The 24886-nt window shown below is 35.6% G+C and overlaps 1 protein-coding gene across 15 annotated transcripts in view; it reads right to left on the bottom strand.

Annotated features, from left to right (window-relative positions):
- Nucleotides 1-24886, bottom strand: part of LOC143244753 (uncharacterized) — a 145687-nt gene that overhangs the window by 40233 nt on the left and 80568 nt on the right. For 14 of the 15 annotated variants that reach the window (XM_076489997.1, XM_076489996.1, XM_076489990.1 and 11 more), the window contains 4 exons: nt 21955-22179; nt 15106-15218; nt 11030-11303; nt 9239-9466 (listed from right to left, as the gene is read on the bottom strand). In XM_076489997.1, the coding sequence (XP_076346112.1) occupies nt 9239-9466; nt 11030-11303; nt 15106-15218; nt 21955-22179 (840 nt within the window). The remainder of the gene's footprint in view (nt 1-9238; nt 9467-11029; nt 11304-15105; nt 15219-21954; nt 22180-24886) is intronic. The other variant, XM_076489988.1, reaches the window with a different exon arrangement.

The following is a 24886-nucleotide window of genomic DNA, read 5'->3' on the forward strand; positions in this document are numbered from 1 at the left end:
CACAATGTATTCTAATCACCAGTTGTTTTTAAATCACAAAATATTTCACTCAGGATAGGTTAAATATAAAATTGATCTTTATGCTGTCTAAGATCTCACAGCAAAAGTAACATCACCCTCACCATATTTTGTTACAAAAATAAAACTAATGATGAAATTGTTTAAATTTTGATGAGAATCTTCCAAAAAGTGTGCAGTTTCAGAAAAATATTTAATTTAGATTTTTACTACTATTAATAATAAAAGATTTGTTATTTAATGTAGTTATTTGCATTCACCCTCCAAGTAGTTCAACTGCTTCAGATTGTTATATGAAGCATAAAAACGATATTCTTCATCTTAGTCTTCAACATTTCATTTGTGTAATATCTAAAACCTTATAAATGTACATCAAAGGTTTTTAAGGTAAATGTTTATATTTTACTTTACATGAAGTATAAAAACAATATTTTTCATCTTACAGTCTTCACATTTCATTTGTGAGAGGCAAAGTTAGAATAGGGATGCCTCAAATAATTATTTTCATAAACAGGAAAGTAATGAAATAAGAAAATATGTGTATGAAGCAATAATGTTTATAGAACAATGACAGCTCCAAGAAAATACCAAGTAAGCTGTTGCTGTATGATCAAATAATATCTAGTTTATGAAGAACTGAGGCCATCAACAACAAAGGAGGAGATATTTAAAACAGAGTTTCAGAGAAAGCAGCTAAAAAACATCCACTATTTGTTTAGATTGGAACAGATACACTATCAATGTTAAAAGGGGTTATTCAAGCTATAAACTAAAGATGAGAAACTGTCCACTGTATATTTGAGTTGAAGTGAATTGACACTATCGAGGTTAAAAGGGGTTAAGCAAACTTGGACGTTGCAACCAAAAACCTTGGATAGTTGGCAGACGTTACAGTATGGGCTACTGTTTAAGAAAATAATTAACTAACAAGCAAGAAACCTTGACCATTTGGTGACACATCAGTATGAACTATTAGTAACTAACAAGCTTAAGAAATCACAAACAGGAAGTCAGCTGACACCACGCTACTATGAATAGGCTGAGAATTCCCTCCTCAGCTAGAACATATGCCAGATTGTTCAATAATTTAGAAAGCAATCCAACATGATCAAGATTATCATCTAGAAGACTTACATCTCAGATCTCATCTTCATCAGAAGAAGGGAGAGAAGTCAAGAAGGAATTGAGAAGCAAGTATAGAAGATGTCTCTTGCTATTAGTGAAAACCAGGCCATTTCATGTCCATGCTCTTTGTAAGTTTAATGCCATTCTTTCTTAAACATCAGTCATCATGTTAATAGAATTAAAATGACTGTCTATGATAAACATGAATAAAGATAAATTGTGTGTGTGTGTGTGTGCGCACACACATGTAAATATTAAGTGTTTGATAACTTAAGTGTTATTGGAAGTCCTCGTCTCAAGTCTCTTCGTTTTAACCATACACCCTCAAGTTAGTGCCTGCGTGTTCCATTCACACACTGCATCCTCACTTCAAATAAATACAACAGGTAGTATTAACTGAAACTCCAACAGCTAAGCCACACAACCAAATCGGCCTGCCTACACATCAGCCCATGACCACATTACATTGGTGTAATATCTAAAAACTTATAAATATACAAAGGTTTTTAAGGTAAATGTTCATATTTTATTTTCCATTTCCTCTGCTATATCAAACTATCTATTATCATCAATATACAGTTAAAACTTAACATATATAGATATTTACATACCTTTTAACTCTTCACATAGAAATCTTAGAATAGTCTTCATGTCATATGCATAATTTCATATCTTTATCTTTTCACTTAATCTACTAATTTTCCTTTCAACTTCTTTTTTTTTAAACTATTTATGACAATATACCAACTGATATTTCTGAGGCTTTATGAAAATATTTCAGCTGACTCTGCATGGAGACTCATTGAATAAATAAGATGACACTTGTACAAAAAGTGTATTTAAAAGCTTTCACAATCCAGGCAACAGTGAATTAAACTCAAAATATAATTAAAACCTAAATGCAATCTAGCTGTCTGTCAAATAACATACTTTTAGGGTGGGAATCACTTGCGAAGCACTACACACCTCTTGAAAGAACAAGGAATTTAGCTTCATTTTATTTCTTTTGAAAACGAAAACATACATCTAAATATTACAGTAACAGAATTCTGCTCTTTGTACTAATTATAAGCATGCCATTCTGTCCAACCAAAGTTTGACTTTGCAAGTGGGAGTAGTTTATCTTCAAATTAGAAAATACTGAAAATGATTTTTCTGAAGGTAGAAATTCTTGGAGGGTCTCCAGACCTCAGTAAAACATATGTAAAATGCAGACATTTACTGTCTAAAATAACAGTCTATATTAGTTACAGTTTCTTGTATAAGAGCCCTTTAAAAGTTGAGAAGTGTAACTATGAGCAGGTGATGTGACAGCAAAAATTGCAGTTTTAATTGCTGTTTTAGATGTTTCTTTTTTAAATAATGGACTAAAACTTAGGTAATATAAAATTTACATTATAACATACTAGACAGCAATAATTTCATTAAAATACATTGATAGTTAAGAGGTTTAATTAAGTTTTGAATATAAGACAGTACTATTGCAAAAAGGAATTTAATAATGTTGCCAGAGGTTATTAAATATAGCAACGATCAACATCAAAGTGGACATTTTTACTTAGGTGGAGAACCCTTTGGTTTATGACCACATAATTTTTCTTTATTAAAAGGAGCTCTGCTGGATCCTATCCCAGGTCGAATATGTAGATCTCTGTCAATGGGTACACCTCCAAAGGCCTTCAAATTCAAGAGAAGTTCATTGTGTTTCAGAGTATGTTTCTATCAAGATGTCCCCAAAACATAGCTTTTTAATTGGCTATTGAGAGCCAGCAAACTCCTCTAATTCCTTCTGAAAAAAAGAAAGGAGACATTTTCCCTTCTTTTTGACTGACAAAGAATGTAGTATGATAAAATGAAGTACAGAGGCAGAATGGGGTAGTTACTGCTGTTCAGCTACAAGATGTGGTCAATTACCAATTAGTTGAAAGGAGAAATAATAAAAGGAAAGAGATTCAGTGCCCACTGACCCCACCCACTTTGAAGCCCCACTATAATGCCAAATAAGGACAATGCAGCAACACCAGGATTTTGTGAGCACTATACCAAACATGAGCATCAGACACAATGTCCACAACACCTGTTGAGAATGTCCAACACTGGTGCTCAGTTGATATTGGTCAAAGAGGATCAGCCAACTAACTCTGGGGGGAACTACCCCAAGTCTGCCTGTCTACAGGAATTCAAGGCCAAGGTGGTATGCTAGATTTGGTACCTCAACCATAATGATCTTTTCCTTCCCTTCATGGGTCACAGCATGGCAAACATGTGGGTGGACAGATCCCAGAGAAGGTAAACTAAAAAGACAGAACCTTTTCTCGGAGGTCCCCTTATCATCTACAGACATCCACACTGAACAGAAATAAAGGTGTATGCTGACCTATAACACTAGGAAACACTAATTTTGTTCCTGGATAGAATGCATTATTTCTTAATTGCTTATACTGTAAAAGTACAGAAAATGGCCATTATTCCTTTCAAACTTTACTTTTGTGACCTGGATAATGAAATTTAGAAATTAACCGATTTTCTATGTAAAAAACAGGCAAACACATTTTCATTCACATAAGGTCTGAATAAAACAACACATGAATCAAGATTTACATGTATTTATACTAACGTTATACAAAAATGTTTAAAAGTGAGTAGTTTTTCAAGATTTGTGACTGTAATATAAATCCCTTTCACATATCAGCCCCAAAATATAGTCTCCCATCATGTTATATGCTCCTTGGTAGCAGCAGTCAAAGTCCACTATATCTTGGTGGAAGTGCTTGCCTTCCTCCTTTGACTATGCTCCCATGTTCTCCTTGAACTTACCAAGATAAGTGTCAAGGATATGGGCTTTCAGAGACATCCTGTCATTTTGCTGTAGTTTTTCACCAGAGCCTCAACCAGTTCCATATAATTTTCGGCCTCATGATTACCCAAGAAGCTGCTTGGTTGGTTGATTTAGTGTTTTATGGCACAAAGCAGCTAGGCTATCTGTGCCAAACATCTGGTAAAAAAGTAAACTTAGTAAAATTCATCAAAGGAAATTAAGGTAAAACAAAACAAAATTCAATAAAAACAACACATAAATAGGATAAAACCAATATTTACATCTAGTCTACAACGTTAGGAGAAAAACTACAGTAGTTCAAGTTGTAAAGGACTTTCTGTAGCATAACTGTAGTTATCATAACTCACCAGGAAGACTAACAGGTAAGTACAAAATCCACCGTCAGTCACCTGAAGTTGGCCTTTCCAGTCCTGGTTCCAAGTTATTTGACGTTATGGCCATTTTCAAAAAATAAAGTAATAAAAAGCTTTTAAAACACGTATAGCAAAATTATAATAATAATAATTAGCGGGATGATTGATGGTAGTTTAAACAGCAGCGTTAGTCACCTGAAGTTGGCCTTTCCAGTCCTGGTTTCGAGATATTTAATGTTACAGCCAGTTTCTAATTTCAAATCAAACTAGATGAACTGTGATTTTTAAAGGGAGCCACATTAAAAAGGTGTAATGTATAAATTAAAAAACTTAAATGGTATTAAAAAGAATAATGGCCTTTAATAAACTAAAAACATTACCAAGGTGGACAGTGTCACCATCACCAATAACACTGTCTAAAATTATGGACAAACCAGGGGACAAAACATGTTTAAAATGGTGCTGTCATTGAGAGTCCTAACGATGGCAAGAAAGTAAAATGTGGCTTATGGTATTCTGAGTGTTACACAAACTACACACTGGTGCATCAGTTCCAGAAAAATAATGAGTTAAAAAACTGTGACCAATGTGTAGTCTAGTAAGAACAACTTCCTCTTTTTGATCCTTACAGAAGCAAGACGGCCAAAGTCCAATATAGGGTTTTAGTTGGAAAAGCTTGTTTTTGCATTGCTCACTCCAAGTCCACTGCCAGCTGGCACGGAGCCGAGTCTTGAATACAGGATCATAGTCCATGTATGGAACAGGCACAGCGGTGATAGTGACAGAGCAGATAAACTTAGCTACGGTGTCAGCAAACTCGTTTCCGCAAATACCAACATGGCCCAGCATCCAGAAAAACTGGACAGAAGTAGATGTTAAAGATAAATGGGCCAGTCAGTTTTGAATATCAGCAAAAACAGGGTGTGAACCAACGTGAAGTGATTCCAGGGCCAATAGAGAACAAAGCGAGTCAGTATAAATTGTGCAGTTTCAGTACTACTTAGCTTCTATGTGATCCAAGGCAAAAAAAATGGAGTACAGTTAAGCAGTGAACACAGAAGCTGTAGAGGGGATCCTGCATTCAACTACCTAACCATGGAAGAGCCCAAACAGTCATCTGATTTTGAACCATTTGTATAAAAAGGAATGAAGGTGATGGAAGAGAGGACACAGAGGATGTTTAATGCTTTTGTAATTTGACCCTTAGCTGCTTGATGAGTGGTATAAAGGTCAGCTTACGGTCAAAGATAAGCCTCAAGAACTTTGTCTCAGGGACCAGACGATGGCAGGATGAAGATCTGCGAGAGTAATTAAAGAGGGCCAGTTTGCCTGAACCAGCTTCCACCGGGTGACATGGGTCGGGTGGCATCGACAATGGACAGTCTCTCTCAAAATTATAGGAAAATGATTACTCCCTTGTGGACATTGGTTGGCACCACAATTCCATCTTTGCAAGTGGATGTATGCCTCACTGCAGAAACTCCTTGAGTGGAGAAACCAGAGAGAATCTCCAACTCTGGGACGTTCTTCAAATCCCTCTCAACAATAACTCCTCATGATAAATTCAAAGCAGTATGAGGTGTAACCTCAATAGGTATATCCTTAATTGCCTTTGAATGCAAGAGAAGTTCACTGTATTGAGATGTAGATGTTTCCACCAACATGTCACCAAATCGAAGCTTCTTTACTGATTTTGGAGAGCCAGCAAGTCCCTCTAGTCCCTTCTGAATGATAAAGAGAGACATCAGCCCTACAGGTTTGTCTGAAAGAGAATGTAGTACAAGAAAATGAGGTACAGATGGTGAGGATTGCTACTCAGAATCTTCAAGACATGGTCGTTTACCTATAGATTGTTTTTTCAATATTTTATTATGATTTTTAATTGGAGTATTCATAATAAATGGAAATTTCAGTGCCCACTGACCCCACCCACCGTGAAGTCCTACAAGGGGATGCACTACAATGTCAAAAAAGGACACTTCAGCAATGCCAGGGTTTCATAAGCACTATACCCAAACACTAGCATCAGATACAATGCCCACAACACCTGTTGAGAACATCCAACACTGGTACTTAGTCGACCCTAGCCCAAGTGTACCAGCCGAATGACCCAAGGGGGAACACCCCAAAGCTGCCCATCTACAGGAATTCAAGGCCAAAGTGGTGTATTAGGGTTGGATCCCTCAGCCACAAGGATCCTATCCTCACCTTCACGGGTTGCTATGCATGGCAAACACGTGGGTGGATGTTTAGATCCCTGAGGAGGTAAACTAAAAGAACAGAACCTTCCCTGGGAGGTCCCCTCACCACGTACAGGAATCCACACTGAGGAGAGATAACACACTTAACGCTGTGCCTCCCCACAGAGAACTCGGTCTATTGTGGCCAGTGCTACCTGTTGTAGTGTGCTGCAGTGTCCCTGTTGTCCCAAAGGCAAAGATAACTGGGAAACTTTGTAAAGCCTCCCTGGAGACCCATCAGGAATGCTACCATACTCATCATACTTCAAGGCTTTTAGCAAGGTCTTGATGCTGTTGTATTCGTCTTTAAGGTGCACTGAATGAGACAGGGTAAGAGACGGATGCTTATTCCCATTATGGAGCAGCACAGCTTTGAGGCTTCTACAGCATTCTAGAAAGTTCTTGTAAGTTCAAGAAAATTCTCTATCAGCTACTCAGCACTGAATCTACCTGGAATGTTGTGGAAAATGGGTAAATTTGAATATTTCATTATCCAGGTCACAAAATAAAGGTTTGAAGGAAAAAATAGGTCTTTTCTATTTACTTTAGGCATAAGCAATTGGGAAATAACACTTTCTGCCCAGGAACAAGAAAAATTAATAATTTTGTTACATAGTGTAATTGGATAATACTGAAAGAAGTCATGATAGGATTTTTCTATGTAGAGTTGTGTGATTATTTACCCTAGTTTAGACAGTGGTCCTGACATTGTTGTAGTACATTATATATAAACACTCACTATTCCTAAAGTTTTTGAAATCTGTGATGAGCTGCTGAGATAAGACAGAATTTCCAAGTGTTTGTATTTGTAGAGATAGAAACATGGTCAGATACCAAACTAAGCTGCAAATGTAAAGTAACAAAATGTTTGAAGTGTTACAAATATTCCTTAAAAGTTTAGCCATAAAGAGGTTTTGAGAAGCTTCAACATAGAAGGTACTGTCAAATGCCCAAGAGAACTACATCTGCATGTAGAAGCAAACTTGTAAATGGATCTGGTGACCTTCTCCAATCAGTATGAAAACAGAAGAAAAACAATTCAAAGTTAAGTAAGTAACTGAGAATATATAGAATGAGTGAAGTGCAAGAATAAAGGATGAAATAGCAAAAGAATACTAAAATAATAGTGAAACAGCTTGACCATGGCAAGCAAGTGGTTCACTTTAGTAGGACAGAAAAACCTTGATGATCACTTGGACCAAATAAAACAGCACAGTAAAATGGTCCCTGGATCAAGCCCAATATAACCATGTTCATCACTCTTAAGTTTCCTGATTTCCAGTTGTATACCCCAACACTTACCAAAACAGTATTATTTTCTGCTACTGAGTCAGAGATTACTTGTTGAAAAGCATTTTATTCACAGATGCATTTTCAATTTCTCATACATGGTAATTATATTTCATTTGTTTCCTTTTGTTAAATATACATGTCTAGAAAATTATGCACAGTATTGTAAAACATTGACAGTATGACTTGTTACCCAGTTTAAAGTATAAGTTTCAAATATACACTAAGAGTTAACACACAATATTTTGTATTCTCATAACTGTTACTCATTTGGAATATGAGAATGTGTAAATGTGTATACACATCGAAATACTGTTGTGTTTATTTAAAGACACCTGTGAAAATAGTATACTGAAAAACCGCAACTTAATGACACTAGTAGAAAGTAATTAATATGGAATGTGAAGTAGCATTACAATACAAGTATCAGCTATGCAGATAGTAAAACAGATACCAATAACAGGAAAAAGGCCACACCTGAAGCCGATACATATTAGTGTACTTGTACACCATTCCAAGTAGAAATGGCAAAATAGTTTAGTGTTCCTTCAGAAAAGGCACACTTAAAAATTACAGAATAAACTTACTCTGTATTATGACATAAAACTGAAGTTAGATAAACACAAGTTGAATGTTTAAAATATCAGACATCTCTATAACGGTTTGTTAACTCTTCATTATCAATATATTTATATAAAGCTGACATCAAAATATTTTTAATAAATAAGATTTTAACACAAGCAAAATTGAAGGCTATAATAAATGTGGTTTGCTTCATATGACAATTTTATATAGAGTAATTTACATTTAACTTCATACTTTTTCAAGAGGTGGTGGACAAAATAGAGAAGAAGACATGTTGAAAGAAAATGTGTCACTTGTTTCATACTAGGATAAATTCAGGATTGTTTTAAATATTTCTTGTAGAATTAAGAACTTAAAATGTATATACTGTGATTATAGGGATTATTAGCTTAGATTTTGTACTATTCTAATTGGTAAACATGTGCATGTGTTTTCTAACAGCAAAGCCACATCGGGTATAACATAAATAAAAAGTAGTTAAATAAAACTATGTCACTCACAGTAAAAGAGAGCCATGGCAATAGGGTTAAATGATGAATAAAAATAAATGACTAATAAGATACAAGAAAAATAGTATGCAAGTAACAGGTATTATAAAAAATTTAATCAGTTAAAAGCATGAGGACCGACACATTGTATCATTCTTCCCATTTCCCTAAAACTTTATTTATAAAAATTAAAACAGAATAGCTTAACCTTCAACACCTCAATATATCCCTATCCCATATACACATTCTTTACAATTTTACTTTTATAGTTAAAATATCTGAATTAATTTCACACAATACCTTGTATGCTGTGGGGATCAGTTCTACTGCTACATAAAGCAGAGTTTATGTGAATGTTTGTAAATCCTTGAGATGATGTTTGAACACTCACAGGATCACAGAAACTTTGATTTGACACAGGTGTTGGCTCTTGAACATTCAGCAATTTGGCCAGCATATGTACAGAAATGCCTTGCTTTTGGTTCAAAAGATGAGCCAAATTATCTCCAACTGAAAATTCCAGAAGACCTATAAAAACATTGTTTTAGAAACTAACCAACATTACTTCTTCAACAAAAGACACATAGTTTGTTATGACACATAAAGGACTTGTCCAAACTTTGTAGAATTGATGGCAACTGCCTGTTGTGGAGACACAAGTGTAGAGGACGATGTTTCGAAAATCTTCTGCCTTTCCTCAACGTCGTCCTCTACTCGTGTCTCCACAACAGGCAGTTGCTGTCCATTCTACAAAGTTTCGTCATGAATACTCTGCCTAAACAATCTATCAAAGAATACATAAAGGACTTGTTATACATCAAACACTTTCACCAAAATTTATTTCTTTTATTATTTTCTATAGTATCTATTATTGTATGAATAATTAAAAAAACACCCATACTATTTTCCTTTTTTTGTAATTTTGTAAAAATGTATCATGGATAAATCTTCTTGATGTTCAATATTCAACGAATTACACACATTCAACTGATTACACAATAGTTAGTTGACTTTATAGTGTTTATTAACTGATTACTTACTCACTGATCAGAATTCTACTAATTTTGTATTACTCAACTGATTACATCCCTTTAAGATCTATTAACATTAACCACTTGAATACATTTATCAAAGTTCTACAAAGTCTGTACACACCTGAATTGCATACCTTCCATTCTGCACACTGAACAGTAGCCTAAAATGTCTGTGCTACCAACCTGAATTTCTAGTACACCAATTTAATCATTAAATTACATCACTCAAGTATATAATAACCATATGAATACATTCATTATAGTTCTATACGTTCAGTAATGGAATGTCTAACAGGACTAAAATGGCCAGGTCAGAGATCCTAAAAGATTTAGATAGAATCATTTAAGCAAAAAGATCAGATTTTCAAAATGAATGGAACAAGCTTAATTAAAACAATGATTAAGTATCTTAATTCAAATATTAAGTATTACTTAAAAACTAAAGCACTTTTTAAGGAAAGACTGAAGCACACTCAGACAAACAAGTTACTGTAGGGAGGAAATGACCCAGCTGAGTGAATATAAACAAATATCTAGTATATAAAATGTTAAGGACCAATGCAGTTTCTACATGTTAGGAATATATATGTCACCAAAATGTACATATGATGTTAAACTGATCCCCAAGGATCTACAAAAACCATAAAAAATTACATTAAAATTAACATACAATTACAAATACTAAGTTACATTTAAAGCTGGACAATGTTCAATCTGACACTACGAAATGAAACTAAATTATATTATGGTGGTACTGAAGGTGGAAGGTAAACCAGGGGCATTGTGAAGAACATGCTCTCAGAGATGTTGTTAGAAGGACCATAAGTAAAATTCATCTAGGTACCTGATGGCTACAAAAAGAAAAGCCTACAAGTAATTCAATAGAAAATATTTACAGTGGAGTCATTACATTATTAAAATATTCTCTAGAAAAACATGCCAGTTTAAAATATTAGGAATTATCTCAACAACATAAGGTCTAACATCATACTATTTATTTAACTGTAATCTATTACTGATAACACAAACCAGTGTCCCTCAAATTCGTGATACTTGCCTTGAACATTCTGGACACCTGAAGAACTGATCCCTCCCTTCACTAGACTCATGAGATCTCCATAGCCTCCTGCAAGTGACCGTAGGGAAGAGGAAGCTGAAACATGGCTAGGGGAGACTGTTGGTATAATGTTAGGAAGTAAGGGTGGAGTGGGAGTATTACCCCTCACCATGTTTTCCAGTAAATCACTTTCATGTATGAGCTTTGATCTGTCCACTGGAGGTACAGTAAGCATAATGGATGATTCTGTGTCCTGTCCTACCTGGTTTAACTGGTTGCAAACAAACTGAGGTCAGTATGATTGATTAATGATCTGATGATATGACAATGAACAAGAAGTCATGAACTGTTGTAGAGTGATCAGTCATTTCAGAAATATATAAAGGTTGTCAACAAGACAATAAGTGCATAATACTGATTGGATCTACTTCATAACAACTCTAAACTGAACAATATTTTCTTGAAGATGATTATAAAAGCAACTTAATAAAATGTAAAGTCTCAAAATTTAAGTAAATAACTTTGTCATTATAGGGTTAAAAGAAACTTAACAGCAATGTCATTTAAAAAACCCTTTCTGTAAACTTATTGAGCTACATTTAAAAGTTAATGAAACCACTTTACTATCAACATATTTTAACAAAATTATTATTACCAAGTACATTAAAATTCAAAGGTTTTATATTATCTCTAAGTTTTTTGTTCCTTAAAAACGTTTAAAATTTGACCTTTGTTATCATGTGACATGCTCACAGTTACAAATATCCACTTTTAAGAGCTGATATAGAAAAAACTGTATGTAATATAGATATTTTTATGCAGACATTTAAAGTACAGCACTCATTCAAATGAACTTTTCCCAGGGGAAACCACCGTAAAATTCCTCAGTTCAAGATAAGCCATGCCCAATTGCAAAGTAAAAGCTGAGTTGCTAATCAATAATTTTAATATGAATGACATGCTTATAACTAATAGCAAGAGCAGATTTTACACTATACATTGTAACAACAGCAAAAAATGATGTATATATTTCACAAAGGAAGTTGAAATGAAGCCCAGTTTATTCTTGAGAGAAATATGTCTTTAGTGTCTGGCTTTACTTTTGTCTTATAAATATTAGTTTGATAGACAGTTAAATTGTATTTGGTATTCCAGTAAATTTTATATCGTTTCTGTTTTACAATAATTAAAAGGTTTAATGGTATGTCTACGTTTATTCTATACTTTACCTCACTCAACCTTTGTCCTCAAAATTACCCAAAATGTCAAAATATTTTCCCAGAGGTTAAACCATCTGTGCTGCTATTAACATTATATCACCTGCATGCACCTGTTGATGTGTGACAGTAAAGGAAAATAAAATGTTAAACTATAGAACGAAAAGGTAAAGATGAGAAAATACGCATTTAACCAAAGGAAGATATTCTAAGATTACACTATGTAACACAAATTTTGTTACTGGATAGTACGTGTTATTTCTTAATTTCTTATGCTGTAAAAGTACAGAAAATGGCCATTATTCCCTTCAAACTTTGCTTTTGTGACCTGGATAATGAAATTTAGAAATTAACATATTTTCTATGTAAAAACAGTCAAATTTGCCCCTTTTCATTTACACAAGGTCTGAATAAAACAACATGTGAATCAAAATTTACATGTATTTATACTAAAGTTGTACAAAAATGTTTAGGAGTGAGTAGTTTTTTGAGATTTGCGACTGAAATGTAAACCCCTTTCACATATCAACTCCCAAGTATAGTCTTAGCATTCAAATTTGTTAGACCAAGATCTCTGGTCAAGTCATTGAGGTCTCTTCAGTTGAGGTAGTATGGGTTTCTCTCACCAGCTGCACCTTTGAAATTGTAACCTGGATTTTCAATGTCCACCTCTACTGATTTGCTGCTCTCTTCTGAGGATGTCTCCTTTCTCTCTGGTGGAGTGGGTACAGGGAGCTCAGAGCAGTGTAGCACTGGGGTGATAAACTATGTAAAGGTCTGGAAACATGATAACAGATGCATTCTTACTAGCCTGATGTTTGGAAGGGTCCACCATGCAGAAGTAGCAACTGCTTAGGGGTCAGTGGGTTCATGCCAAATACTTGGAATAGCAAACTTCATGGCTCTCTTTTCCCCTCTGCACCAACCTGCACAAGAGCAAAATAAAACTGTTATTATGAAGAATAAATTTATTTTATCCACAAGTAATGTGTTAGAGGTTCATGCAAAATATCTTGTGATATTTTTTCTATACTACTGGAAGTTAAAAAAAAAAGATATTTAAATTTCAAAGGTTTAAAATTTGTATGATATGAAGTCTTACTATTCAAGCAAGCAAAAATTGTCCATCTTACCTTCTAGAATGTTTTTTTGCAGTGCTCACAGGTAAATTGATGTGTCCAGGGTTTATCTTGATCCCTTACAGGCATGCTGAAATATGCCTTGTAGGCTTCACACATTTTAGCAGATGCTGTCACAGAGTACTTTTTTGCTCTGATCTTGAAACATTGGCTACACACACTGGAGAATGCTTGCAGCTTCTTGATGCCATCTCTGATAAAATCAGATAGGTCTATGTGTTCACTTAGGCAGCTAGAACTAAACTACACTGAGGTGGTGAGCCCCTGTGTGTGTGTGTGTGTGTGTGTGTGTGGAAAGTTTGAGAAAATTCTAAAAGGTTCTTGAAAGTTCTTGTAAGTTCAAGAAAATTCTCTTTATCAGCTACTCAGCACTGAATCTACCTGGAATGTTCTAGAAAATGGGTAAATTTGAAAATTTCATTACCCAGGTCACAAAAGCAAAGTTTGAAGAGAATAATAGGTCTTTTCCATTTACTTTAGGCATAAGCAATTGGGAAATAACACTTTCTGCCCAGGAACAAGTAAAAATTTTGTTACATGGTGTTACTCAATAAAGAGATGAAAAGTATGTATATATTTCCATTTTTTAATTTTCAAGATTTCATTGCAATGTATGTTGATAATAGCTAATTAATGTTGAACTGTAGCATAGGATCACACAGGAATATAATAAAGACCACCAAGATAGTTTTAAACTTCATTAAACCTCCTTAAATTTGTCATGCTGCAAAATTTTCAATTTCAAAATCCAGGGTTCTCCTAGTCTACACATTAGTTAAGAACTAACATGCAGTTTCTAATTTATTAATTAGAAACCACCACAGGAAAGGTTTCCGATTTTGCTGTTGCATATTGCTACTCAAGTTTGTGGGTAAAAAACAGTGAAATAAAATAAAACATTAAAACTAAACTTCAGGTGAAAAGGTGAAGATGAGAAATTACACATATGACCAAAAGAAGATATTCTAAAATAATTCAATAAAGAGATAAAATGTATATATTTTCATTTCTTAATTTTCAAGATGTTACTGCATTGCATACTGATAATAGCTACTTAATGATGTTGTAGAGAAAATGTAAAATAAAATATAAATATTTACTTTCAGGAGGTTATAGGGATTAAGCAAGTGAAATGTGAAAAATAAGATAAAAAAAATATTTTCATACTCATGAAAATTGATTTGCAGGTGAAGTGTTAGAGACCAAGTACGAATAACTACATTAACTGAATTTTTAGTATAAATAAGATAAAAATAAAATTAAATACACCATTTCTTTCAAACTACACAGTTTCATGAAACTTCTTGTCAAGTTTTAAACAATTTTATCTGCCAGTTTTATTACTGGAATAAAATTTAAGACTTACATAGTGCATATTATGAAATAGGTCATCATTATTAGGATTATGGTATTGCCACACTAACCCTAAATGCAAATACTTTTTCAACTGCAAAAAATATTGTTCTGAAATGATTGTTTTTAATGGTAATACCATACAATTACAGATAAAAGTAGAGGTCAAACTTTACTGTCTATCTTTAGTGTATTCTAGTAATGAAAAAAAACACATAGGACCAAAAATCTTATATTTAAAAATACTAGTGACAGTATTAAATGATTTTTAACTTAACAAAACATTTCTGAGAACCTACACTGTGGGTAAAATTAAAGCATTATATTCATTGAAATGTAACCAAAAGTATCCAAAAAAACTTGCCAGTTCATTGAAAGCATTGTTATCTAATTTATCCTCCTCTTTATTCTTGTTTCCTAATACAAACTTCTTGATATCTGTGTCTAAATCTTCAATGCTTCTTTTTTTATGGTCAAGTTCTGCGTAAAGTACACATTTTGAAACCACCATTAAACCAATATACTATAAAACATCACACTTATTAAACCTGTTTTGTTTTGGCAATGTACACTACAAATGCACAAGTGCCCATCGTACTTCTGATAACTGTGATATACCAGTCAGCTCTATATATTTTTCATTGTTAAAGCAACAAAATATTACAAGTTTGACTTTTGCTAATAAAATACACAACATTTTTTAAATGACTACAAGCTCAGAAGAAAGTCTCACTTTTACATGTTCTAATACATTTGTCTAACATCACAATATTTCAAAAAATACTTCTATAAAGCACTGTACACTACAGTGAGGCTATCAGTACTTCCTATTTACAAACTAACTGATGACACATGACTGTACAAGCAGGGAAAGGTTGGTTGGTTGGTTGGTTGATTTAGCATTTCATGGCACAAAGCAGCTAGGCTATCTGTGCCAAACATCTGGTAAAAAGTTAAAAGTAAATTTGGTAAAATTCATAATAGGAAACTAAGGTAAAACAAAACAAAGTTAAAAAAAAAAACATAAAAAGCATAAAACCAATGTTTACATCTAGTCTTTAAGGGAAAAATTGCAGTAATTCAAGTTATAAAGGACTTTCTGTCGCATAACTGTAATTATCATAACTCACCAAGAAGACAAACAGGTAAGTACAAAAACCACTGTCAGTCACCTGAAGTTAGCCTTTCCAGTACTGGTTCCAAGTTATTTGACATTATGGCCATTTTCAAAAAGTAAAGTAATAAAAAGCTTTTAAAACACGTGTAGAAAAATTATAATAATAATTTTCCAGGATGACTAACGGGTAGTTCAAACAGCAGTGTTAGTTACTTGAAGTTGGCCTTTCCAGTCCTGGTTTCGAGTTATTTAATGTTACGGCTAGTTTTTAATTTCAAATTGAACTAGATGAACTGTAATTTTTTAAAATGGAGCCACATGAAAAAGGTGTAATGTATAAATTAAAAAAATTAAATGTCATTAAAAAACTAAAAACATTACCAAGGTGAACAGTGTCAACATCACAAATAACATTGTCTAATGTTATGGACAAACCTTGGGACAGAACATGTTTAAAATGGTACTGTCGTTGAGAGTCCTAATGATGGCAAGAAAGTAAAATGTGGCTTATTGTATTCTGAGTGTTACACAAACTACACACTGGTGCATCAGTTCCAGATAAAAGAAAATGATGAGTTAAAAACTGTGACCAATGCATAGTCTAGTTAGAAAAACTTCCTCTTTCTGATCCTTACAGAAGCAAGACGGCCAAAGTCCAACATAGGGTTTTATTTGGAAAAGCTCGTTTTTGCATTGCTCACTCCAAGTTGACTGCCAGCTGGCACAGAGCCGAGCCTTGAATACAGGACCATAGTCCATGTATGGGACTGGCACAGCAGTGATAGTGCCAGAGCAGATAGACTTAGCTATGGTGTCAGTGAGCTTGTTCTCGCGAATATACCAACATAACCCGGTATCCAGAAAAACTGGAGAGATAGTAGATGTTACAGAGAAATGGGCCAGTCGGTTTTGAATATCAGCAAGAACAGGGTGTGAACTAACGAGAAGCGATTCCAGGGTCAGTAGGGAACTAAGCGAGTCAGTATAAATAGTGAAGTTTGAGTACTGCTTAGCTTCTATGTGATCTAGGGTAAGAGAAATGGCGTACAGTTTAGCAGTGAACACAGAAGCTGAAGAGGGGCTTCTCCGCACAACCACCGAGCCACAACAAACCATGGCAAAGCCCACAGAGTCAACTGATTCTGGAACCATTCATATACATAGGAATGGAAAGGTGGTTCGAAAGATGTTCGGCAAATAAAAGACGGCACATCCAATCGGGAGTATCTGCTTTTTTCAGATGACTTAAAAATCAAATTTGGGGACCGTAAGAAGCCATGGTGGGATGGACTGACCAGTGGATACAATGTTATCCAAGGACAGACCCAATTCATCCAACTGTGCCTGGATATGAAGGACAAAAGAAGCAATGGCAGACCATCTGTTCTGAAAAAAGTATGGCCCACCGAGAAAGGAAAATACAACCCCAGGTGTGATGCTTTGGTAAGGAATGAAGTTTCAAAGCAAATAGTAAAAACTATTTTTTTAGACTCTATATATAAGCTCTGAACTGTGGAAGTGCAGTAAGCCCCAGTGCAGAGCCAAAGTCCTTCATGATTAATAGGGCCTAGCATCTTTAAGGCCGATGGTGCGTGCAGAGCCACAGACCAGTGATCCATAGTCGAATTTCAATCAAATAAGAGCACGATATATCTTTAGCATAGAATGTCAATCCGTTCCCCAAGTGGTGGAAGAGAAGACACAGCGGATGTTCAGTGCTCTTGTATGTTTGACTCTAGCTGCTTGATGCATGATATAAAGGTCAGATTACGGTCAAAGATAAGCCCCAAGAACTTTGTCTCAGGGACCACAGGTTGCATAACTTCACCTGTCTGAGGAGTTCAGGATCAGGGTGAATACCCCATTGGAGGCAAAAGTGCATGCAAACGGTTTTAGAGAGGGAGAAGTTAAAGCCATTTGCTGTGGTCCACTTCAATAAATGAATGAGGGCAGTCTGTAGCTGCCACTTAATATACCTCATGTTCATGAGATGTGAAAGTCGTCGACATAGAGCCCATTTGTAACAGTGAGAGGGAGTTGTTCAGTGATGGCATTAATTTTTATACTGCAAAGTGTGACACTCAGAACACAGCCCTGAGGGATTCCAAGCTCTCATAGAAAAGAAAGGGAAAGTGTTGAACCCACACGAACTTGGAATCTCCTGTCAATTAAAAATTTTTAATAAAAATGGGAAAATGGCCATGCAACCCATACATATGGAGGTCTCACAAAATGCCATACCTCCATGTTGTATCATAAGCCTTCCCAATGTCAAAGAATATTGATACAAGATGTTGTCGTTTGGGAAAGGCTCCTTTCTCTGATTGACGTTTACAGTTGAATTAAGTGGTCCATGGTGGAACACTATCTTCAGAACCCATGCTGAGTGGGCGAGAGGTGGTTGTTTGAATCGAGGAACCCAACAAGACGAGTATTAACCATCCTCTCTAAACTCTTACAGAGACAGTACGTCAAAGCAATTAAACAGTAGTATGAAGGAATCTTGAGATCCTTCCCAGGCTTGGAGAAAAGTAGAACAATAGCCTGGCTCCAGGCATCAGGTAAAACATTCTGCTGCCAGATCCAGTTAAAAACAATCAGAAGAATAACAAGAGAAGTAGAAGATAGATGGTGCAGCATGTCAGTGTATATCATGAGGTCCAACTGTTGTACTGCCAGACAGATGAAGGGCCAGTTTGAGTTCCACCAGTGAAAAGGGATGATTGTAGACATAGAGACACTCAGCTCGAAAGGAAAGAGGTGATTGCTCTGCCCCGAATCTTGATGGCTAAGGTGGAAAAAGAGTATCAGCAATGCTCTGGGTATCAGCTACTTCCTGGGCATCAGAGAGCTAGATCGAGAGGGGGACAAAATTATATTTCCCACTGACCTTTCGAATCTTGTCCCATATGACTTTGGAATTGGTGGTAGAAGATATGCTAGTTGTGAATTTAATCCAAAATTCCTTCTGGCTTTGACATCTTACCTACCGAGCACATGCACGGGCCTGCTGCTGTGGTTCGAGAGTATGGAATATCTACGGAAAGTATCCCAGGCCCGTTTTTGAGCCTTCCGTGCCATGTGGCAGGCAGGATTCCACCATGGACGAGAATATAGTGGAAAACATGTTGAGGTTTGAGGAATACATTGAGTAGCTGTTTGTATAATACAGTCAGTTACTGCTGCCACAGAGTCATCTATTGATGGCTTACAGATGATGGCATGAACAAGTTCTGCGAGAGCAGTGAAAGATGGCCAGTTTGCCTGATCCAATTTCCACCTAGGCACGCTGATTGGGTGGCACTGACCACAGGTAGTCTCTCAAAATTATAGGAAAATGAACACTGCCTCGTGGGTTACTGTCAACCCTCTATGAAAAGTGGGAGAATAATGAAGGGGAGAAAATGGAAAGATCAATAGCAGTAAAGAACTGACTAGGTGCATGGAAATAAGTAGAAGATCCAGTATTGAAAAGAGAAAGGTTGTGCTGAGAAAGCATATGTTCTATAGAGCAACCCCTCCTATCAATATCAGCACTTCCCCAGAGGAGATGATGTCCATTAAAGTCCCCCAGGATGAAAAAGGGAGACGGCAACTGTTCAATGAGAGCGTCAAGGTCTGATTGATCATACATTTCTTCAGGTGACAGGTAGAGGGAACAAACAGTGATGGTATGACCCAAGGAAACATGGATGGCTGCGGCCTCCAAGGGTGTGTCGAGTGGCAAAGACAGGGTGGGCACATGCTGATCAACCAACAATGCCACCCCTCCATCACACAGCCTGTCATTTCTGTACAAAGAAAACTGCCAAAAGGTAACTGTATTAGCAGGTTTTAGAAATGTTTCCTGTCAGGAAAGACATACAAGATGGTAGGAAACAATTAGTGTTTGGATGTCATCCAGATTAGAACATAAACCTCAACAGTTCCATTGTATCAGGATGGCCATTTTTATTTACATGTTGGTGAACTGGGTGGAGATCTCTTGTGTTTATGACCATGTCTTTTTTTCTTTAGTGTCTTTTTAGATAGACCTATCGACATCCATGGATCCTGACCTGGGTCAATTGGGCGGGTCTTTGGAAGGGAATTCCAGGAACTGAGGACATGAACGAATGATTGTTTTGCATCTTGGGATGGGAGAAGATGTATCTGAGGAAATGCCTGTACCTGGAACCAAAAGATGTGGATCTTGGGGTTTGTTGGAATGTATGTAAGGGACAGAGATAGATGTTGAAGTTGATTCATCAACTTTTTTACCCATGGAGGTCAAAATACTCTTCATTTGTTTGGAGGCACGAAGAGATCTGTCTGCAGTCCCACTGTAGTTGTAGAACGAAATGCAGCATCATATGTCTGAGATGAGGTGGTGGACAGCAATTTTCAAGCCTAAGAATAAGTAATGTCATGAATCGTTTTCAAATGCTGCACCTCTTTTTCTTCCAACTATTTAAGGCAAGAACGAAAGTAGGACAAATGAGAGTCATTGCAATTGTTGCAATCGTTTTCAAATGCTGCACCTCTTTTTCTTCCAACTATTTAAGGCAAGAACGAAAGTAGGACAAATGAGAGTCATTGCAATTGTTGCAATGAGGGTCTGTTTCACACTCATAGGCATTATGGTCCTTGCCACTGCAACAAGCACACATCAAGGAACCCTGACATGACGTCTTTGAGTGACCGAATTGCTGACGCTGGAAACATCGGAGGGTTTGAAATATATGGCCGTACTCTGCAATTAAGATAACCTGCTTTGATGGTGGCAGGTGGACATGGTGACATAAATGTAAGAATGAGGACATTGGTTGGCATCATAATTTCACCTTTCTGAGTGGAAAAACCAGCTAGAATCTCTGACTGTGGGATGTTCTTCAAATTCCTCTCAAACATAACTCGTGATGAATTCAAAGTAGCATGAGGTGTAACCTCAATAAGTATATCCCTAATGACCTTTGAAGCAAGAGGAGTTCACTGTGTAGAGATGTGGATGTTACCACCAACATGCCATCAGAGCAAAGCTTCTTTACTGATTTTGGAGAGCCAGCAAGTCCCTCTAGTCCCTTCTGAATGATAAAAGTGACATCAGCCCTAAAGGTTTGTCTGAAAGAGAATGTAGTACAAGAAAATGAGGTACAGATGGTGAGGATTGCTACTCAGAATCTTCAAGACATGGTCGTTTACCTATAGATTGTTTTTTCAATATTTTAAGATTTTTAATTGGAGTATTCATAATAAAGGGAAATTTCGGTGCCCACTAACCCCACCCACCGTGAAGTCCTACAAGGGGACGCACTACAATGTCAAAATACGACACTTCAGCAATGCCAGGGTTTCATAAGCACTATACCCAAACACCAGCATCAGATACAATGCCCACAACACCTGTTGAGAACATCCAACACTGGTACCTAGTCGATCCTAGCCCAAGTGTACCAGCCGAGTGACCCAAGGGGGAACACCTCAAGGCTGTCCATCTACAGGAATTCAAGGCCAAAGTGGTGTGTTAGGGTTGGACCCATCAACCACCAGCATCCTCTTCTACCCATCATGGGTTGCCACACACAGCAAATATGTGGGTGGATATTTAGATCTCAGAGGAGGTAAACTGAAAGAACAGAACCTTCCCTGAGAGGTCCCCTCACCACATATAGGAATCCACACCGAAGGGAGTAGGGAAAGGAGCTTCACAACTGGTACACTTAGAACCAAGTCACTGACTCAAATGTTATTAGAAGTTCACCTAAAAGATTTCCACACAAAATATAATTTGACACTATTTTACATTTTATTATAATAATCACTGTACATTGTTAATTTTTAAAATTTTTATCATTGATAAATATATTTTATAAATGTCTGCAACTTTCTCTCCATAAAAATGTATTTACAATATTTGCTGAGACTTTTTCATGCTTTTCATTCCAGTACCATTTGGTTCCCATTTACATTTGCTCCAATTGATAGACTCCAGTAAACATCATTTACTGTTGTACCATCATCACCTACAGACAGCTGTGCATCCAAGTCAGTTTATCTAAATGATATAGAGATATACTAATATTTAAAAAAATTCAAACATATAATTAGTGCAAAACATACCACAGTTCTCCATTTTGTCTGCTGCACCATTCAAAATAGATTCCAAACTTATGTTGGCAACATGAAGTAATTCTAAAATGTTCTTGTCCTCATCTTGTTCTGACTCCTGAGAGTTTAGCTGGTGGGGGGAGAATTTACATTCACTGTAACTCTGTGTAACTGTAGGACTAATTGGAGCAAAATAATTGTTTACACCTGATGGTGGGGATGTTGAATCTTCTATACCTACAGGGAAAGAAAAATATTAACTGTAAGTTTACATACAACACAAAAAATGCAACTTTGCAGCTACAAAATAAACATATACCACCTAGTTATACAGCATAAGGTGGGTAGTTGTCTAACTGTGCCCTGGTTTTTGAGATATTGGTTGAAGTAAGACCCAAACTGTGTTGAAGGTATACCATCTATCCAATTTAGCCTGTTTTACAGTCCTCACAGAATTAAAAAAAAACAAAAAAAAACAACAGATGTAGGTGATCTAGCTCACAACATCCCACATCTTTACCATCTTTGCTGTCTCCAGCCAGATGTGGGAAGGTATCTGTTCAAAATGTAACAAACAAAGAGAAATAATTGAAATACATACATCAATGAGGAAGACAGTAAACTGTCCTTGAAATTGGCATTACAGCCACCTGGTGAACAGAAAAATTGGAGGAAACTATTCTTTCAGTTCTTGCTCCCAGTCTTGGAGTGTGGCACCTAAAACAAAAAACAAATGTCTGTGGAGCAATAAGAAAGAATAGAGGGTTTCTGCCAAGCTTCAAGTTTCAATAATGAAAAATGATGATACAGCTTTCCATAGAAAAGATGTTCTAATTTTCAAATAGGAAGACAAGTGAAAATGGTTTCAGCTATTCATGACTTATCTGTTCCTACTACAGAAGAGAAAAATACAATGACTGGAGAAGAGAAAAACAAACCTGTGTGTGTTGTTCAATACAATACCCATATGAAAGATATTGATTGTACAAATCTGTACCACTCATACTACACCATTCTCAGAAAAACAGTGAAATGGACAAAAATGGTAGTACTTTATCTAATAAACTGCAGCATTTTCAATTCATATATAATCTACAAAGCTGTGAATCAACAGAAAAAAAGAAATATATACAAGCAATTTCTCCTCTCTGTAGCAAGAGAATGGACTACTGATGAAGACAAAGGACACTCACTGGAATTAGAGAATAATGAATCTAGTGAATCATCTGATGATCTAAGGAGAGCCCACATAAGGATCCTCCAGGAAGAGTGACTGGTGACATGAAGCACCATATTCCCATGTTCATTCCATCTACAGGATAAAAGAAATTTCTTACCAGAGCTTGTATTGCCCATGGGAAAAGAAGTGAAACAAGATACATATCCAAGTTTTATGGGGTTTCATAGCATATAGGAAAATCTTTTACAAGATACCACACGTTAAAAAATTACTAAGTGTCTTTATGTACGCATTCTAAGTTTCAAATAAATAATAAAATATAGTTCAACTATGAACAAAACAAAATGCACCTGACTACTTTTAAATTCAATGTTTTAATAATTGTCACACAAATATGCTCTGCATGAAACACATGTAAACTCCTGACCTATCTTCAGGTGTTGTGGGGTAGAAGATCAAGATAAGAAACAAAAAATAACCTTACATTTGGTTTTGTACTGATTGAGTATTTTTGATGAAACCTTGAAACTACAGTCAGCTTTTCAAGTTAAACCTCAGGAAGTGCTCTTGTGATATTCAACTTCCTTAGCAAGCCAACATCAAAATCAAACTTGTATCATTTAATACCAGCAGCATACAGTAAAACAGTTTTAGCAAATACAAATATTCCTCATTCTTCAAATAATGTGAAATAAACTCACCTTTTCTCTTTGTTCTCTGCAAAGGAATACTTAAAGATATGTGAAACTACTGTCTATTTACAGAAATTTCACTACCCCCTCTGAAACTAAAAGACAAAATTCTAAAACACAAGTTGCTCACACTATATACAAATTTGACACAATGCATATTAGTTTCAGTTATGAATTACATTTTGCTTCAAAGAAATGTTTTACTAATTAAGCTAATAGTGTAAAAACTATTATTCAAAGAATTATCAATATTTTTTAATAAATAGTTTGTCTATGAAACAAGGGCAGCCCTTTATAGAACTATTAAGAGCTTGAGTACAAAAAAAATACAATAGATAAAACATTTTCAGCAGAAACACTAAATTAAAATAATGTCATTCTTTATGTACAAGTTTTTCTGAGGATGCATTAATAAATCTCACTGTTACAGTATGTATTGTTGCACAAGTGAAATTCTATATGGTACCCAACAAATGGGAGGTGGCTGTGCCAAAAGGGTTGTAAAACACTCCAAAGGTTTTTTTAAAATAAGGAAGAATACAGTTAGAATTCTGGTTTGACATGTTAGGCACCATAATGCACACATCCCGTATGTACATCTTATGCACACAGAGCAGCCATCCTGGTTTGACACAGGAGTTTCCATTGTTCCCTCAGTCTATCACAACACAGAAGTAACTGAACCCAAGTAAAAAGATTGCAAAGGAAAAGAAAGAAGACAAGAAACCTCCATCACAACTTAAGAACTCCTGAATTCATATCCAATAAATCAGAACTATCCAGCATGAAGGAATTCCAAGTTACAGAATCTTATGAACAAATGTGTGCATGTAATGAAACAACCCAATTCACATTATCCAACATTTTTTCTACTATACTATTATGCTAGAAGAAGGGTAAAAATATATATATATATTGCAAACTCAAACAAGCCATCACAAAACAAATCTTCCTTCCCAGTAAGTTACTCTTTTAACAACTGACCCAAGCCCAATTTCACATTAAGACCTTTTAATCTAAAACAAAATCAATCTTAAAAAAAAAATTTTGAGAAGTGAAAATACAAACAGGC

Source organism: Tachypleus tridentatus, chromosome 2 (assembly GCF_004210375.1).
Source record: "Tachypleus tridentatus isolate NWPU-2018 chromosome 2, ASM421037v1, whole genome shotgun sequence".
Taxonomy (NCBI): Eukaryota; Metazoa; Arthropoda; class Merostomata; order Xiphosura; family Limulidae; genus Tachypleus; species Tachypleus tridentatus.